Genomic DNA, 21,332 nt, shown 5'->3' with positions numbered 1-21,332 from the left:
TCCAATTGTCCTCTAATACCATCATTACACATGTTCTTGGTATTATTGTTAGACTCCAAGCTCGTAGCTCTCGGGCTTGAGCTTTGTTGTTTATTTTTATTGTTAAAAATATCCTTATTCGGACTGCCTAAGATGGCAGAAGAAAATGTTTTGCCTGCCATCACACACTTAGGCTTAGTTCCTGTACGTTTAGATTCATCAACTGCATTGTCAAAATTGTATAGAGAGAAATCAAAAGTAAAATCTCTCTCAGTTAACTTGCTATTTTCTTGTGTCTTGTTACGCAAATCAATGCCCATGCTTTTTTGCTTAGTAGAACACAATGGATGCTGCGCATTCGGTATCACAAAATCAGCTTCACTAGAACTAGAAAGTTCACCTGTTCGTTGAATGTTATTTGAGCCAATGCGTTGAGGTTCAAGTTGAGTCATAAACTCAAGTAACCTTGTTACTTCGCCTTTCAGTGTAGATACCTCTGTCTGTAGCTCACTAATTTCGTCCCTGCTGTCCCTGCTATCTGGTGTACGCTTCCCGGTGGCCATTTCCCCTTGGATATCCATAACAACGAACCAAAGGTGACGTAACTGCTGCAAACTAATCCAAATCACGTAACCCAAGAGAAATACGCCAGGACCAGCAAAGCTATAATACACCCTTTATTTAAACACAACCAGCAGAATGAAAAAACAAAACATAAAAAACACCGATGAACCTGAGCAGTTGGATTAAAAACAGTAGCAAAAGTGCGTAGCGATTAAGCGCTTTCCTCCATTCAATCATGGACTTCTTCAGAATCGCATACTAACCAAAAATAATACATTTTATAGACTTTTTGGCGCCAACATTTAACATAAATTTAAAGTCATATACATTCTATACTTTTCTAAGCATCGTTAGACAATCAATTAATGCATATTTCCAGTGAAAATCAATGTGCAACATATTGCAATAACAATGCCTAAATTAGCATGTAAAAATCAATTTTATACAGTATAACTACGTCTATCTTGGCCCACCCTTCAGGCCTATCATATCAGGCAGTCGATCCAAGACCTTCCCCATGGGACAACTTATTGTTAAATGGTTAAAACATATATATGTCAGGGTCTCCCATCTAATTAAGGATTCTTGGATGTTTTTGGGATCACTGACAAAGGATATTTGGAAGAAGGGCATAATTTATGTGACTATTGATGTAGTAGATTTATTTTCCTGTATCTCAAAGGAAGAGGGATTACAAAGTTTTAGTAATAGTATATATGAGTATTCCACATTGAATTGGGAGAAAACAAAAGTAATTTTGGAGCTGATGAGTATCATTCTGGACCATAATTACATTTATTATGAAGGTGAATTTTATAGACAGACTAGAGGGGTAGCCATGGGGGCATCTTGTGCCTCTATATTTGCCAATTTAGTCCTGTTGGATTGGGAAAAGGAAACTGTATTCAAAGGCCAATACTACAAATACATCAAATTATATACAAGGTTTTTAGATGATATATTCATATTATGGGATGGTGATAAAATAATATTGGATGAATTTGTAGCATATTTGAATAAAAGCAGTTTGTTCCTAAAGTTTACATACAATCAAAATAGAAAAGGAATTTCATATTAAGATACCTATGTTTCTAGTACAAATGAAGGTTTTTCCTCCCGTATATATATAGAAAAAATACTTTTTCTAACATGTATTTGGAATACACAAGTTACCACCCCCTAAAAATGAAGAAAAACATTTTTAAAGGGCAATGTATTTGTGCAGCAAGAATGACTTCAAAGCACGATGAAATGATTGAGGAAATTTAATTTATTAGTGATTTATTCTTAGACCGTGGGTATCCTAAATATATTATTACTGAAATTAAAACGTATGTGATTGAACAATGGGGTATTAAGTACTTTCCTGTTTTGGGACGTGAGATTATGGACAATACTGTGGAAAAAAATGATGATAAAGGTTACAATAGAGCATGTATTATTTATTATACCCCCCAGGCAAACTATATCAAAGAAATGGTGAAAAAATACTGGAACGTTTCATTCTATGGCACTGATGTAATGGAAACCTTGGGAGAGTCAACTATTTTTGTATATAAAATGGGAATGAACTTGAAGGCCCTTCTGGAAATGAATACAGGACTGAACATTAATAAAGGTTACAAACAGGGAACTAGAAAATGTGGAAACTGCCAGTATTGCAAAACCATTAATGAGGAAGATAATTTGGTATTAGACAATATAAACAACACAAGAGTTAAATTTGCCAATGGTAATTGCAATACTATGAACATTGTATATTTAGCCACATGTCAATTATGCAGTTGTTTTTACATAGGCAAAACAGAAAGGAAATTTAGAAGGCGAATATATGAACATTTATATGCTATTAAAAAGAAAGATAGTAGAAATGCCTTAAGCCGACATATCCAAGAGACTGACAACACACATCATTTTAAGTTTGCTATCTTAGAAAGGGTAAACTACAATATTAGGGGAGGAAATCCAAAGACATATTTAGCGGCTAGAGAGGCTAAATGGCAAATTTTAACTGATGCCTCCACAAAACCAGGAATTAATGAATATATAACATTAAGACCATTTCTAGTTTAGAGTATTTTATTGATGCAAGGCATGACACATCTAGTTATTGAATTGATTCATTTTCTTATTTTGCTATTAACACATTTTAATTCGCTTTTAACATATATATATTATATATAAATATACATATTCTAATTATAGTAATCAATTCTGCATTATTTACACATTTTCATATTTAATATGTTTTATTTATTTATATTTATTATATTTATTACAAATCAGTGGATATATGACCTTTTTAACACTAATTTTTAACACCTTTCTCAGTATTATCAGTTATTAATTATAATTCATTATATTTATTTAGGGCATTTATTCCCTAACATGTACATTGCCTATTTGCAGTTACTGGTTCAATAGATAGGTACATGTTATAGTTATTGTTTTTCTTGATTCCCTGCTTTTATTATATGGCTTTAATATATGCAATTTACATAAGCATTTATAAGTTTTTAAATAAATGTATGAGTGTTTTTAGATGTATAGTATGTGGAAAGGTAATTATATATAATAGGTTTTATTCACATCATAATTTATATATTGTATTTTTAAGGTACATCTACAATTCAATTAAAAATTGTACATTACAGTATACAGTATCCAAGATAGACGTAGTTATACTATATAAAATTGATTTTTACATGCTAATTTAGGCATTGTGTAGTGCAATATTTTGCACATTGATTTTCACTGGAAATATGCATTAATTGATTGTCAAGCGATGTTTAGAAAAGTATAGAATGTATATGACTTTAAATTTATGTTAAATGTTGGTGCCAAAAAGTCTATAAAATGTATTATTTTTGGTTAGTATGCGATTCTGAAGAAGTCTACGATTGAGTGGAGGAAAGCGCTTAATCGCTACGCACTTTTGCTACTGTTTTTAATCCAACTGCTTAGGTTCATCTATGTTTTTTATGTTTTGTTTTTTTCGTTCTGCTAGTTGTGTTTAAATAAAGGGTGTATTATAGCTTCGCTGGTCCTGGCGTATTTCTCTTGGATACGTGATTTGGATTAGTTTGCAGCAGTTACGTCACCTTTGGTTCGTTGTTATGGAAAACAAATAAATCCTTATAGTCAATATGCAAAAAACACAAGACAACTGAAATCTTAATTTTTTTACTCAAGTTATCAAATCTTCTAGCGCTACCAAAGACGTTACTACAGCACAATGCCACTTGCTTTTAGTCTTTACACCAAGACAGCAGAACTGCAGTTACTAGAAAATGGAAATCAAAGTCTAAACCAACCGTACTAGAAGTAGTGAATATAGTAACAGAGATAAAACAACTGGAACTGGAATATTTAGAAAGGGGTAGGAGCAAATTTCATAGGAAAAATGGAAATTGTGGGAACAATATAGGCAGAGGAGGAACAAGGTTTAAAGTAAGGCAAAATCTGAATGAGCTATGTAATATTTTACTGACAATGACTGGATAGTTTATAAGTGATGTATAATGTTTGCAGCTACAATTATGTCAATATGATTTGTGATGTTTAATGTTTCCAACTAAAATTATGTCAGCATGATTTGTTTTCATGTACATAAATGTATGATTGCCTATGTTATACATCATAATTTAATAAAGATGTTTCTTGTTTAAAAAAAGGCAACAGAACTGCGTTAGTAAAATGCACATAACTAAAGCTCCAATTTTGAAATGTTATGCTTTTGCCCAGCCTGTGGTTCTTATGATTCTTCCAGTTGTGTCTCTCTTGAACAGGGGCAATTTGTGCTGATCATTGAAATAAGGGTAGAACTTGGCTAGGCTTGTAAGGGCCCAAGTGCTATTAGCCTAGTAACATCCTATTATACTAAGTGAATGCAAGTCAGCTAGGATTGTGTGGAGATTACCCATATGTAAGCCTAGAGGTTTAAAAGAAGTGCAGACAAGGTAAACACAAATGGTAAAACAAATGCTGTCTATTCATAAGCTTATAGATTCACAGGGGTGTACTAGGCTAATGACCACAAAGGCCTTTTTAAACCTAGCCATGCATCACGAAAAAACAATTGCAGCAACACATGTAGGTTTGTATGTTAGTACTAGGCTATCTGTCCTTGGGGGTTATTTTAAGATTTGCCAAATTTCTTTACCCAAATGTAAAGATTGAACCTTGTACCTTGCATCCATAAGATAAACACCTTAACCATTATGCCAGCCTTCAAAAGTTTTGCGTATAACTGTCATAATTCCATCTCATCAAATTTCAAAATGAACTAAAGGCATGCAACTGATCAGTACTAAAATGTCTCCCCCTAGATGCAGCAGTAGCATACTTTAACACTAAATTCCTTGCTATTCTTAACTCCCATGCTCCCAGCCGCTGTATTAGAACCAAAGTTAATATTGCACCATGGCTTTCTAAAGATACCAAAACCAAAATTTCACTCAGAAACAAAGCATGGACCACCTACAGAAAAACAAAAGCCCCACCTGATCAATTAAGATTCAGACAGCTAAGGAATGACACCAAAAATCCATAACCTTAGACAAAAAGAACCGCTAGTACCATCTACTGCAAAAACACCAAAACAAACCTCAAAAGTTCTGGGCAGGAGTAAACAAACTACTCCACCCAGGCCAAACCGCCACTCCACCCCCCTCAGCTTCCCAACAAAAATCCCCAGTAAACATTGCTAATGACTTCAACAGCTTCTTCACAAAGACTATCCAGTCTCTAGCCAGCCAACTCTCTCCCAGTGGCTCTAATTCTAATGCAGCCACAGCCAGTACCCAAACATAGCTTTACCTTCCAACCTGTTCCTACTCAACTTATTCATACCCTACTTAAGAAACTAAGACCCACCACCCTGGCTGCCTATCTCCTCCCAGCAGACTATCTGCAAAAGGCTGCTGACGCCATAGCATACTCCATCTCAATCTTGATCAACAGAGCTATATCTGAAGCTACTGTACCCACTATATGGAAAATCTCCCATGTCATACCTCTCCATAAAGGAGGCAGTTCCACTGAACTGTCAAACTTTTGACCCATAGCTATTCTGTCACCTCTAGCTAAAATTATGGAGAAGTGTGTACACATACAGCTAGCTCATGCACTACCTCACACACAACAAGCTGTTGTCCAGCTTTCAGCATGGCTTTAAGCCACACCACAGTACTACTTCTGCCCTCCTCTTTCTCTAATGTCATTAACCACAACAGCAATAATAACAAACTATCCTCAGCACTCTTTCTAGCTCTAGCCAAGGCTTTTGACATGGTTGACCACAAAATGCTTATAAATACAATGAAGGCCCTCTCCTTAAACAACCATGCACTCCAGTGGTTTCAATCCTACCTGCAGGGCAGGCAACACGCAGTCCCTATGGCAGGACAAGCTATCATCTCGCCTACCCATCACATTAGGAGTCCCCCAGGACTCGATACTAAGACCCCTTCTTTTCTCCATCTTTATCAACAACCTTCATTCAGTCATCCCAGATGCTACCTGCATTCAATATGCGAATGACTCCACCTTGATTTGTTCTGACACCTCACCAGCTACTTTATTCACATTAACCCAAAATACCTTTGATACAGTGTAAAACTGGCTCTCCAATCAACATCTAATCAAAAACCCCAACAAAACTAAGCTGCTCCTCTTCTCCCCCACATGCAGGACCCCCCTGCCATCCTTCAACATAACAGCTAACAATGGCACTAACATCTCCCCAGAAGCCCAAACTAAACTACTGGGTGTCATAGTTGATAACAACCTGAAGTTTGATGTGCATATCAATCAAACTATCAAAACCATTAATAAAAAACTTGGCTCTCTTTACAGAATCAAACCTTTCCTTGCCCACTTCCTAGAGCTACAAATGCCCGTTCCCATCTACTATCATCTCTTCTCTACACCTCACTTCTATTCTCCAACTTAAACAAAACAGATCTTAATAAACTATCATCCTGCTATAATCACATTGCCAGATATGCTGCTGGCACAGCCTACCGAACACACCACTGTCACAACCTAAATCGCATAGGATGGCTTGAACTGCCAAGCCTACTGCAGTTCAACCAGCTAATAGTGGCACATAAAGTCCTTTACCAACCAGAAAATACACAGGCACTAAAAATATTATCATGCCCTACACCAGCACCCAGCCACTGCGATCATCCACTAGACTCCTAGTTAAAACATACAAATCCAACTACTGAGCTGGGATCTCTCTGTTTGCCAACTCTGTTGGAAAAACATGGAACAGACTCCCAGCTGACTTGACCCTAGAACCCTCACTAATTCAATTCAAAAACAAACTCAAGAAATACTTTAAAACTCATTGGTTATGTCCTTGCACTAACCCCGACTAGTGACCTCTCTATTACTTAGGTGCCTTACCTTCAACTACTTCTAACTTTTTTCTACCACTCCATTTCAGGAAGGGTCAATTGTATAACTGTTGCTCAGTGTGTCTTAAACTTGAATGTAATGTTATGTATATATAACTTTGAAAATAATGTTATGTTTTGTAAAGTGTTTTATAATAAGTTAGTACTATATGTGCTAAATGCTGGTATTGCTTTTGACTGTAATCTGCTTGAAACTAGTATTTACTAAATGTTCAATGTGTATTATTATCTTGGAGCTTCTCTCACCAGGCCTCCGCTAAAAATGGACATATATCCAGTCAGACTATACCAGTCAACAAGTGTAAAATAAAATAAAATAAATAAGTATATTTTTTCAAAATTGTTACCACAGACCCAGATCACAAACAACTCCAAAGTATTTTAAATTGTTTGTGGTTTCAACTAGTTTATAAAGAATGCTGTTGAACTTGAAAAAATATGATCTGAAAGTCCAGTATAAACCAGGGCAACATATAGATGTAGCAGGTACAGTTAACAGAGCACATCTCAATAAGCAGAAGGACTGATGGAAAAAAGGCTTGGAATCGTTTAACATCATGCTACAGTAACCAGTGTTGGATGAAAAATTAAACAAACTTAAAGAATAAAGAAAAAACAATACAGCTGTTGAAAGAAACTTTCATGAATGGCTTTCTGGAGCATGTGGCTGCTTAAACTAAAGAAGTACAACTGTATTATTATATCAAGATAAGTTTTAATGTGCTCATCTACTGTTTAAAGAAGACAATGTTTTTATTCTTGGTCCAGTGAGAGAATCTAAGTGATTGCAAAGATATGTGACTCAAATGTAGGACATAATCAAGCTTCTAGCTCTGTTGCATTGAAGGATAAAGCCCAAGATCAATTAATATCTTGGGAGTTGGAAGTTCTGAGCAGGGGAGGATGCTAGTGAGTGGCTTATGTAAACTGGCCCATCCTTGGAGGATTAAGATTTAAGTAAAAGTCTTCTGACTGCCCTCATGCAAACAGAGACTTGCACATTCACAATGGCTCTAAAGCTAGAGGATGTGGGCTCAGCAACCCAAACCGGTCATGGTAGCTTGTGTGTGTGTGTGTGTGTGTGTGTGTGTGTGTGTGTGTGTGTGTGTGTGTGTGTGTGTGTGTGTGTGTGTGTGTGTGTGTGTGTAAAATCATGCACCCAGCATGGTCAGAGCATACCAGATCCCACAATGATGTAAGTGCCCACATCAGCCAACTGGGCTGAAGTTAGGGTCATACAAAGAGAAAACCACAATGGCTGCATGCTTGATGTTGTCACAATCAGCTCTCTCCCAATGGGTGTTAGTAGCGAAGTTTGACAACCAGCAGGCTGCAGTGTTGAAAAAAATAATCAAGTGTTAAGAAAGAACAAAAGATCCAAACCACATCCACAAAGTGGTGTGACCTGTAAGGCTCAAAGTCCAAATGCAGGTACAAAAAGTTTTAATAAAACATATATAAAAGATTAAGCGCTTTTGTCAAACAGACTTCATCAGAACCATGAACTCAATAGTCACAACATTTAAATGCTAAAATACAAGTATCATGTGATCACACAGAAATAAGTTCTTAAAAAGGAATTACCCTATTCATACAACCATTGCGTTCTTCTTTAAAACTGGCATAATAGATGTGCTGTCACTTATCCCTGGCTCAACTGTTGCATTTAATCTTAATTGCCATTTGAGCTCACTCTCTTCAGTTTTGTTCTCCCAGTACCCTCCCCTCACGTCCTTAATAACTCTCTCCAGAATGCCAAATTTAAAGTTGCTACCTTGGCAAAGTCCTTTGACGTGTCTGTACAGAGCATTATTATTATCACAATTCTTTATCACATAAATATGGTCATAATACGCTTTATGTCATGTTGGGTATCTTTCAGGCTTCTAACAAGAGGGTACTGCAGCAGTTCCTCGATATTATCCTTACCTATGTAAATGAGCATATCTATTTCCCAGTATCACACCAGAAACAAGCCACTACCATACATGTCATCTGTGGTCTGGCACATTTCCGTAATGTGCTTGATGTGATAATTTGCACCTATGTGGCTATCTTACCATTCTCTCAGCTGCCAGGTAGTGTGTGATGTGCATGGCTGCATCAGAGCTGTACTGGCCCAGCATCCTAGCAGTTCTAATGATTCCCACATATGGCAATGGCCCACATTCACTGCACCACTACTTCCTGCATGGTAAGATACCACATGTAGATTCTTGTTGGTAAGCATACAATAGATACGTTTGTGATCTCAGAGCTACTTTCTATATATACTGACTAAGGTTTAATGACTAACCACCCAGTCCTCATGTGTCTCCTTCCCCTTATATGTTTTGGGTGCCACAGGCTACTCACTCAAACCCTGACTAATAGCACCAGTCTGTAATCCACAGGGACCTACAGAAAAGTGGTATAATACCACCATTATCCAGACATGGATAGTCATTGCCTGGATGAATCTTGGGTTTGGGGGGTCATTTAGTATAACCCTGCTTCTGCATGCAGAATGTTTACTGTTTGTTATATTCTGTGTAATATGATTCTGCATCCATTTGGTGTGTCACTGCCGCAACCAGTGACAGATGAAACACCTAGTGCTTGTGCAGTTCCCTGCACTGCATTTTGTATGAGTGGTGATAGTGATGTTAGTCAACTGATGACAGCAAAATGGCACCCCCTCAACCGTGCTTGTGCAATGTGCACTGTCCATGGTAGTGCAGGCAAAGCAGCAGCATACAGTCCACAGCTATGGGTCATTGCATTCCCTATGTAATAGCATAAAGTTGTAAAGCTAAAATTTGGCGCATGCAGTACTACCTGTAGGTTATGCAGTGTACTGAATTGTCTGCTCACGTTGTACATCAATCCCTCCATACACAATACAGAAATGCTTGTTGCTATGGTCTTAACCATCATCATTCACACAGTGGTCATTGTACAGAAAGATAAGTGCTAGGCATACCCACAGACGAAAGAGTTTTTTGGAAAAGTGAGATGGGTTGTCAAGCAGGGCAAAGCACAGCACCGTAACCTTTCATGCAGATGCAGGCTTAGAAAGCAATGATGTGCTGCTTACCTAATGAAACTGTTATCAAGTGTTATTCAAGAGAATTTTGTTTCATACTTTTTGTGAGTAAGCTATGTGTCATTCCTGTCTTTACTGGAATATTTTTCAGTCTTTCCAGCTAAGTACAACTCTTTATTTTTCTTTATAGCTGTTATGCGTGGTGTTATGTTTCCTTCAGAAGTGACAGTTGCTGGTGCACTTATTCCTGTCACTGTGTGGGTTTGGGGATGGGGAGCATGGAGTCGGAATATTTGAAATTGTTGTCACATCTGTACTGAGTCCTACACAATGTCTCCTAATAAACAGTGTTGCAGATGGCTGTAGTCATTGAGCCTTGATACTGAGTTGTTACAATGGTGAAACATGCTAGATGCTGCTGATGCCATTGAAAGTAAGTAATCAGTTCTATGAGACATTGACCATTGAGGGAGAGGTCCTCGCATGTAAAATGGATGTCCAGTGAAATCCAGCTGGCTGAGTCATGGAGGAATCCACATCCATGGATGGTGCAGCTGCTTGAGGTACACATGGCGTATACCCATATGGCCACCATTAAAGCAGACCTGCCCTCTGCCACACTAGTATCAAGAAGGTGTCACTAATGTGTGCTGAATAAGTGCTCAAAAGTGTGCAGATAGAGCAGACATGGATACTGTGTGAGCAAACATGCACTGTATAAAGATAATCATGGCACGGTCCTTGTCCTGTACTACTTCCTCATACATTACTTGTAGCACTGTAACCATCTCTGCCTTGACTCTCAGTGGCAGTGGCCTGCACCTAAACAATTTCATGACACATTTGATGTTGTGCAGGCATGCCTTAGTGTCTCTGCAGCCAGTTATAATGATGCCTTTATCAGGTATCCCCATGGACAGGCTGCTTAGTGAGTATTTGAACCTTCAACATTGTCATGTCCTGTTTCATCAGTTCAGCTTGTGCACCAGAAAGAGAAATTGACATGAAGGGGATTCAAACCATTCCAGTAATGGAATTTGACCATGGTGCACTACCTGTGAGTCTGCCTCACCGATTCCAGAATTATCAGGCTGTTTGGGGAAAGATGCCCTGCCAGTACACTTTGTAACTGTGTGCCACTGACCTTAGACTTTGTCATGATTATGAAAGTAATGGCATCATCTTCAACAGCCATCTGGTTGTCAGCATCACCCTGCTGTATTTTGACACTGCCTATCACTTATGTTTCATTCAGTGCCATGCCTATGAAGAAATACATTGTGTAATACAGTATGCCTCGTTTCTCAGACTATCCATCCATCCATCCATCCACAACCCCCCTTTTACAATTTTGCACATGGGGTTGGGGTGTCGGTCATCTAGACCCAAGGTTCAGACCTCCGGGGGATAGCCCTGCCACTGTTATTCTTTCATACCACTCACATGTACAACAATTTAGAGTGTCCAATCCACCTAATGCATGTCAGTGGAGTGTGGGAGGAAACCAAACAACACAGAGAAAACCCACACAAACACAAGGAGGTCATGCAGACTCTACACAGAAGGCACCCCAGCTGAGAAGCATACCTGGGAACCTCTTGCTGTGAGGTGACAATGCTGTGAACTGTGCCACTGTGCCACCCAGTATGCAACATTTTTTACCTATCAGTAAATCCCTGTACAGTTATTAATACAGGTGGAAATGAAGGAATATATACCATGTGATGCATCTGCTTACAGTGGTTGTGTTGTCAATCCTGAAGTAATTGATGGGGAAGCATTTCAGATTAGTATGTAGTCATGCATTCTATCAGCAAATAACTGTCATCTTTTAAGGCATATAGCACAGCAACACTGAGCTGTTCCAACACCTGCCAGTATCTATGCCACCTTGAATAGTACCTGTTCATCATCCCCTGAATAATAAGCATCACTGTAGGGATAACAAATACTCCTCATTGAATGTTAGACATTGAATAATGATAGGAACCCTGGCTCGTGACACCATGTCTTTAATTCTTTTACTACACTGTGCCAATGTATGATTTCTTCCCCGGTAGCATTCATATCTGTAAGTACTTGGTTCCACATCTTAGTTTGTTCTGTGTGTCTAGTATCCCCTTTTCCAAATATACACTTTTAAATACATTTCAGCTATGATAACATAATTCTCCTCAGGAGTGAAGTCAATTTTCATGTGTCTCACTGCTTTAGGCTGCAGTATGTTGTCTCCAGGAGTAACACAGTAACACAGTTGGTATTACTAAGTGTAAGAGTACTCTGATTCAAATGAGACAGAAGCTGTACACCACCTGGCATGACTTAAGTCAAACATTGCTGTGTTAATCTGTTTATTACTCAGTAGTATAACTGCATTATTTCTGTAAACCTGGGGGATATCTCATTGCTTCTGATATAAATATATATATATATATATATATATATATATATATATATATATACATTTTTTTTTGTTTTGGTACGAGTGTGTTTTGTGTGTGCGTGTGTGTGTGTGTGTGTGTGTGTGTGTACGTGTGTGTGTGTGTGTGTGTGTGTGTGTGTGTGTGTGTGTGTGTGTCTGTATAATACAGAGCACTATGATATACATAGAAGTTCTTGAGGAACTGCAGGCCATGTTTGATTGTATTGCAACATTGTATGGTTCTGGGGGGGTTGGATTGTAGAGGCTTGATGTGCTTCATTACATTCAATCATGTCTATAAAAAATGGTCCTGTGCATTGCTATTGCTAGGTGGCAGTAGCTCTCACAAACATGAAAAAATGCTAACTATAGCATATTGTACAAAATTAAGAAATTACAAGGTGCTTCAGCTTAAATCAATTACTTATGAGTTTTCAGTAGTAGTAATGAAATTGCACAAAATTAAGAAATTACAAGGTGCTTCAGCTTAAATCAATTACTTATGAGTTTTCAGTAGTAGTAATGAAATTGCCTCTTGCCAGTAATGTGGTGTGCCCTATCTTTAATATCTTAAAACTTTCTATGTTCACTTTTGTCACCATTATCTTCAGTTTTCATATATACAATTTTGCTTTAACTTTGGCTTTTCGATGATCTTTGCAGAAATGCAGTAACCAGCAACAGACAAAATGACAGTGCAAACAATGCTACAACGTTTAGTGAGTTTGCATAGTTTTCATATAAGTGGGATTTTAGGCACACTGCTGTATGAATAGCATTTTCACATGTGCACAACTATTGTAAGCAAGTACAACTGATTGGGAATCCACAAAGACAATTTTATGTAGACACACCTTTCTAACTTGTATGCAAATGTAACAATGTGTCATTTGTCAGCAAGCAGACCTTTGCCTACCTGAACTACTTAGTCATGAATTAGGTATGGCACACAAACCAAGAATTTCAGTTTCACAGAATAGCCAACATTTTGCTTTTTGCCACCATTTTGCTTTTTATTTCTCTCTTCTGTTTCATTCTTTCCAGCTACCCAAGTGCCCAGTCCATCAATGGGTCTAACAGCCTCTCTTACTGCCCCTGGACTATCTCCGTTTTAAGGCCAAGGCCAGCACAGAACCTAAGGATACACTGGGATCATGCCTTTGACTGCTTCCATTGGGGGATTTTTTTCATTTATGACCTACCCCTTGGTATCCCCATCCTGCATCCAGCTGTTACATCTGAGGGCTACTCCCCTCTATAGACCATACTTGCCTGCAGACAACACCTAGACAAATACCACCCCCCCGGGATGGACATGTTCATTCCTCCCTGGCAGGGCCTCAGATGCCTGAGTAGCTAATCAAACCTTGATCACCTGAGTTACAATTAGGAGTTTATTCCTCTATGCCACAGTGCTGGTTCTATTTTGCTTTTTGACTCTGGAAGAGAACAATATTTTCTGTGAGAGCTCAGGCCAAAGCCCCAAGCTGGTGAGCTAAGGAGTAAAATTATTCCTGTATCTGTATTGTACCTACTACTAGGAATGGCTGCAGCATGATGATCAGTTAGGCATATCAAAGTCTGGACAGACATTGCTGATGATTTGTCGTCACTGGCTTGGTATTCTATGTGCAGGTGAGCAGTGTCACCATCGGTACGATGAACTGCAGTGTCGGCAGCCTAATCAGCTTGTCCAGCTGGTGGCAGAAGTTCAAGAATGGTGCTTAGAGGCATTTAGTAAGTATTTCTTCACTGTAATTTCAGTACTGGTATTCTTTAATAATACAATGATTACGGCTCATTAATTTTGCTTTACTGCCAACTTTACATTCTGGCCATTTAAAGTATTAAGTGGAATTACTTATGTGAATATCAGCTACAATCACCATATAGTAAATTGGAAATATAAAGCTTTAAGCTGGAGTTAGATGCACTTTATTAGCATTAAAATTCAACAAATGATAAATAAAATAAAATAAAATAAAAAAAATAAATAAAAAGAAGTTATCAGCATAATGAAAACCTTTTCGCACTGTACAGCTTTGATGGTACAATCATGTAGCAGCATCCTCTGTAACATCAATAAGAGCATTTTATGCAATTAGCACAGATGGAGATTGCCCACTGCTGCACAATATTAACTAAAGCAGCATCAAAGACAGAAAATTGTAATAGGCAATTATGCATTTACAGGTATCCATAGGATATGGCCATACTGTGACTGTTTACGTTTTTTAGGGGTAGCAAATACTAATAAGTCCCCTGACAGGACTGTACCTGTTACAGGACGTTATATTGCACTTTAGCATAATGTTCTTTATAACAAAAACAGCAATGGCACTATTATGTTAGCAATGCCCTTTGTGTTCTTCCATTTTATTTTGCAGCATTGCAAAACACTGAAATTAACTGCCACTTCTGTCACAGGAGGCTGGTGAGGATGGTACCATGACTCATATATCTTTCTTCTGTGGTTAAATAAGTTATTATTTAATTTGCACTAATTAAACAATTGCATGATGTTAATAGCTGCTTCTTTTATTCACATTTTTGTTTGACTCCGCAGTTCCTGAAGACCCTGATGCAACTTAGCTGTAGCCCAACTTGTTGGATAAGAAGCAATCCCTATCAGCAGCACATCCTGGGTGTGCTTTGTCAGACAGAACTGATGGCTCTTCCCCCAAAGTCAGCTCAGGATAACACAGTAATTACCCAGGACAACTCCAGCTGCAGGCTATGGTGGGTGCTGCCATCAAGAGGGCTATGGAGAGGTGCTGGAGCCCATATGAATGTTTCCTACAGTGGGTGAAAGACTCAATGGACCAGCAGACTCCAACCATCGAGCTTCTGGTGTCAACCCCATCAACATGAGGGTCTGCCTGCCCAGTCTAGTATGAAGGCTGTGACAGTCCCATACCTCCTATATCTTGTAAAGGGCTATGAAGATCAACTCTACAGATGGAATCACAGACATCTTTATAAGAGCTCAGAAGGTTCAAGTAGAGTTCCTTCAGAAGTTGTTTTACAGAACCAGAAAACAATTCACTACTTTCTCAGTGAAAAATGTTTTTTTTATGTCTTTTCAGAAATTGCGATATGAAAAATGAAAGAAAATAAAAGAAAACAATGGTGATATGCAGAATCGAGAAGAGTTTTATGATTATATTCTGGTTCCAGTATTAGAGATCACTAATCCTAATGTTCCTAAAGTTACAATATCAGCATCAACAGCACAATCAATGTTTTTGCCTTCTACTTCAATAGTTTTTTGAAAAACTGAAGAAAATAAGCTTTTATAACTCTTGCTGTAAATTAGCTCAGTATTCAAGATCTGGCAGATTTGTTTAAGGAACTCTTACATTTATTCTGGCTGTACTTGATACTAAATCCACTAAGGGTTAATCAGAGATTGAAAGCTAAGATATTTGTCTTATATATCTTAGCATAGTTTTTCTGCAGTCAATGTAAATAACTTGCACATTTGTTCTTTATATATAAGTATAGATAGACAGATAGATATGACTATCATTTTATGTGGAGGCTAACTTTAAGAGGATGTCTGCAATGTGATAGCACAGTTCCACATCTATAGTAATGTTACTGATCTGGACAGATCTTTTTTGCCTCTAGCCATTCCTGTCCATTCTTCATATGTATCTATTTATTTGGCTATCTCTCTCTCTCTACAAATATATATATATATATATTTTTTATTTGGCTATCTCTCTCTCTCTCTCTCTACAAATATATATATATATATATATATATATATATATATATATATATATATATTTTTTTTGGCCATACTTTAGAAACACAGAGTTTAGAAATAAACCCAATTTCCAAAATATTAATATGACTTGCAAAATATCCAAAATAACATCCAAACCAAAGGGTAAAAAAATCTTCACCAAATTTCCCTTAGTGGTATAAACACCAGCTTGGGTCTCTCATGAAAAAAGCTATTAGTCAGCACAGGATAAATAAAAACAGTCTATATCTGCATCTATATCTATATCTAATCTATACCTATGTTTATTTATGTATCTATATATAGATATAGATAATTATAAATGCCAGCATTACTTTGTGGAAGGTTGCAGTAAGTGAGGAGTGGGAATATCCCTTTCTTCACTGCTGTGCAATCTTAGAGTTGATATATCTAAGTAAAAGCACCCTGGCTTTCATCCACTACTAAGCAGAAAATCTGCCTCAGAAATAAATCTACAGAAAGCAGAAATAAATATTGGGCACCAGTCTTTTCTTTGTTACTCTGCTTTTAGGATATTTTGACTTTTCAGTCTTTTTTAGATAGATCTTTTATGGTACAACCAATTATTTTGATCATATGTAGTTCATGTACATATATACATCTACACACACACACATATATATATATTTATATTCAAATATATAAAATGACCCAAATGTCGACATGCATAACATCAGTACAAAAAACATAAAAACATTAATATCACACACATCGACATGTTATTACACATGCACCAAGGAACAATCTCAGTGCATGCAAAATATAAAACACACACACACACACACACATCTGACACACACACAAAGGTACACACACACAATCACAAGAACTGTCCGATCCACACACATACCTGTCGACCAGCTGTTTAGTCGACCAAATTCAGTCAACTAAACAGATGCCAACAAAACCATCATTCAACAAAATTAAAGGATACCATATCTATTTTATATATATATATATATATATATATATATATATATATGTATATATATATATATATATATATAATTTTCCCCCCCTCAGCAGTGGTTAATTTGAATTGAAATTGACATCTATGTTGTTGACACATTCTGGCTGACAACACAGATGGTCGACAGCTGTACAAGATCAACAGTTCATGGGGCAGGGGAATATGCCCTTTTGTGCAGCTTTGGAGTTAGTATATAGAATTAGCAGGGGTTGTGTGAGGTGCTAGTGCCCCCTGCAAAAAACACAATTATTTTCTTTTGCAAGTTTGTCCATGTAAATGTCAAAATTACATATTTCAATGTTTGTGATTTTTTGACAATGGATAGCAGATCCGGATCTATATCACTTTATCAAATGCACTACTTACCGAGAACCTGTTTGTCAAACTCTATTAAGCGAAATCTTATTCCATCGAATGATCATTTCAGCAAAGTTTTTCCTAAGGGGAAAAAAACAGATGGCCAACCCAGTGACCGCAACAAAAACAGCACAATTTAAAACCCACCCTGGTGGGGGGCTGCACCCCCCCACATCCCCTAACTAAATATACCAAGTCTGAGATCACACTACAGTGGGGAAAAGGGCAACTCCCTGATGATAACCCACTGTTTTTCTCCCTTGGGAAAAACATCGCTGAAACAATCGTTCAATGGAATAAGATTTCACTTAATAGTGTTTGACGAAGAGGTGTTCGGTAAGTAGTGCATTCAGTAAACTGATAGGGACCTAGCAGATCCATATACATATATGTATAGGCTTACAGGGCATTTTGGAAAAAAAACAGTTTCTTTACCATGATTCTGAGCTTCACATTTGGTCAAATGCATGACTTGTTGACTTCTGTGCAGGAATGGTCTTTGTTTATTTAGGTCTGATTGTCCTTTCATGGCAGTTGTTGGACTATAAACCTATAGTATAAATAAAAAAGAGGGTGTGAGGGAGACCCCCCCCCCCATATAAAGGCATTTTTTTTTCAGTTTTGTGCATCAGTATATGTATGGGGTGTTGGTAGTGAACAATATTGCATAGCTGTTCTACATGCATCTAAGACCATTTTTGGTTTGGTCTTACGTGTGTGTCTCTTTATGTGTGAATGTCTGTGTGTGTGTGTGTGTGTGTGTGTGTGTGTGTGTGTGTGTGTGTGTGTGTGTGTGTGTGTGTGTGTGTGTGTGTGCGTGTGTGTGTGTGTGTGTGTTTGTCAATGTGTGCATGTGTTTGGATGCATGTGCACGTGTCATTTTATGTATTTGGTTTTTGTGATCACACGTGCAAGGCTGTCTTCTTTGCATTTGTGATCATTTCTATGTGGCTTTTAATATTGCTCACATATATAAATAATAAAACAAATTACTGAATATCTGAGCATATACAGTAGCTCTTCATATTACAAATGGAGTTTACCTTTCCTTTTTTCTTAGAATCAGTACGGTAGCCATCCTCCTCCAAGTCAGCTCCTTCTTCTTCATCAGTTACTTCACCAGTGTACTGCTCTTCAGTGTTTCCATCTTGGTAGTCCACCAACCCACCAGCTTTCTTTGCTTTCAATAAAATCTTTCCTTTCAGTTCCTGTTGGTACAGAATCAGAATGCCTTCTCAGGGTGACTGCCTGAAGCTACAGAAGTGACAATATCCCTGTTTAGAACTGCAAGCAAAAATCCAACTAAAACAGCAGTCTTGGATCAGCAACAGAGGTAAATCATAGTTTTTCAACAAAAATGAGCATGTGAACTCCTTACATATTCATTTTAGTAGTTTAAAAATTTCTGTTACTACTAAAATGTTTGAAAGTGTTAAATTGCAAATACCAGTAGTAAAACATTAGAAACTCACCTATCGAGGTAAATGTTGGGTTCTGACCCTTGGCACATGGTGAGACCACACTTATTATGGCTTATCAGTTGCCATAGAAAATGTTTATTGTATTCTTATACCATAATATACTCAAACACATTGGCTATATTAATTCTGTAAGACTAGTGTTTATTATGCATTCATTGGATGAAGCATTTCCTGCTTTAACTACAATGTGTGTAATGTGAATGGCATAATCTTATTGCAGTGTGCTTGTGTTTTTTGGGGGATGCATAATACAAGATCATATTCTGATTTTTAATCCCTGCCTAGTGTGTTTACATATAAGTAAAATGCAAGATCCAGTATCATCTGGTCTGAGTTTGCCTTTACAAGATGTTAGAAGCTGAGTTGCCTCCGTTGTGCAAGATAACCTGTATAAATGGTGTTATTTAGAATAAAAAAATGTTCATTTCTGTTTATTTTCATGGTATTTTCAATTTGTGTCACTGGTATAAACTAATAGTATCATATGTTGATGACAAGGATAAAACTAGGGCAAGAAACATTGTATACAGAAACAATCTCAAAATAGTTGCACTTAAGAACATGCTTATAAATTGCAACGCAGTGACAAAGCAGGTAAGAGTAATATGAGTTGGATTATTTTGCTGATATTTGAAGTGTAGATAATATGTACTAATGACTATTCTGCTTCATTCAAAACAACCAGGCAATAGATATTTGAGAAATTGATCAATTTGCTGAAATGCTTTTAACCCCAAGCCAAGTATAATAGTGCAGTGATTCAGTTTAAATTCTACCAATCTGAAACAAAATGCACCTGTTTTTAGCATATTACAGAGGTAAAAGTATCATTTCAGGAATGTAACTACAAAGAATCTCTTCAAAAAATCCTATGAGATAGTCTACTCTGTACATAGATAATCATTGTGATTCAGAAAGGAATAATACACTGTGCTGACCTGTCCTCTATAGGTTTTTGCACTGCACTATGCCTGAGTGACTCAGAGTTTGCTAAGTATACTACTACAGTGTTATGCAGTAACCAGTCTTTAGTATGGACATCAGTCTCAGTAGTGAAGTACATGCAAATGAGCAGTCCCGGTGCATGGCTAATGACAATTAGCAATGTGCTCCCTCTCAGAAATATTGCCAACATCAGAATAGTGTGATACAGCAATTCATATATAGCTCTACCAAGTTATCTGAGGAGTAGAGAAAAGGTATACACCATCTTTTAATAATGTATACCTGTTCACATCAGTAGGAGGATCAGAGCTCTTAGCTCCACTGTGGATAAGTGCAGAGAACCATCTGTGTTTGTGTCTGTGTGCGCGCGCGCACATGCATGTGTGTGTGTGTGTGTGTGTGTGTGTGTGTGTGTGTGTGTGTGTGTGTGTGTGTGTGTGTGTGTGTGTGTGTGTGTGTGTGCACATGAGCATGTACTCACATGTTAGAAGGTGCCTGTACAATCCTGTGCAATCAGATTGTATGGTCTGGTAGGGAGAACACTAAAGTATTTAAGTCTAATAATGTAGTGTGCGGTTCAAAGATATGATAATAAAATCAGTGATTAGCTGTTGCTCAGTCAGGGTTTATCATGTCTCTGAATCACAAATTATTGCTGTTGCACAATTGCCCAATATGGATATGCCCAATTTGTGCTGGTGAAGGTTCTCTTTCTGAATCCTGGAGAATGTCAGTAATCTGTGAAGTCTGCTGGCTTGGAAAGACATTTTGAAAATGCATTTAAAATGTGTTAAACATGGAAATTAGCTTGGAATTCCATAAACTTGTAGCAAAAGTTCCTAGAAGAAGGAAGAAAAAATTAAGAAAAGTCATGCTGATCCATTAACATAAAACACAAAGACACTGAAACACAGATGTGATGTTATACCTTTTATTGGACTAACTTAGGTTTTGTGATTACATCATGCTGTTAGTTCCCAGTGCCTCTATCACACAGAGCCACTGGAGTGATCCCAGGGGTGAACTTTCTATTTCCCATCCACCCATCAAGATTTCTGTTGAAAAGAGCCAGTGAGGTGCTCTGCTTAACATGTATGGGAAGTCTATTCCAGAGCATGGCCAGTCTCTGGGTTATGAACCTGTCCCTCCAGCATGTTCTGTTGATTGTGGTAATGAGCACTGCCGGCCTTAGGCATAGGTGAACTAGGCAACCTCCTAGGGTGCCGTAAAGGCCAGCCTCTTAAAGGGCGCAGTTTTTATTTATTTTAATTAACAAAGTTTGCGCTCTTCTCGGTAGCCGGAATTATGGGGGAGGGGAGTGAACACCCTCCCACTTACAGCTGCAGGTTGGCCAGGACAGTTAAAAAAAAAAAGTTACTTTGTGGTTCAAAA

The 21,332-nt window shown here is 37.6% G+C and overlaps 1 protein-coding gene across 2 annotated transcripts in view; it reads right to left on the bottom strand.

Annotated features, from left to right (window-relative positions):
* Positions 1 to 21,332, bottom strand: part of PLCD4 (phospholipase C delta 4) — a 946,362-nt gene that overhangs the window by 286,101 nt on the left and 638,929 nt on the right. For both annotated transcript variants that reach the window (XM_044075239.1, XM_044075240.1), the window contains one exon: positions 18,558 to 18,722. In XM_044075239.1, coding sequence (XP_043931174.1) covers positions 18,558 to 18,722 — 165 coding nt within the window. The remainder of the gene's footprint in view (positions 1 to 18,557; positions 18,723 to 21,332) is intronic.

Source organism: Protopterus annectens, chromosome 6.part0, assembly GCF_019279795.1.
Source record: "Protopterus annectens isolate FY-2018-M chromosome 6.part0, PAN1.0, whole genome shotgun sequence".
NCBI classification, from domain to species: Eukaryota; Metazoa; Chordata; order Ceratodontiformes; family Protopteridae; genus Protopterus; species Protopterus annectens.
This window is presented reverse-complemented; position numbering and strand designations above follow the sequence as displayed.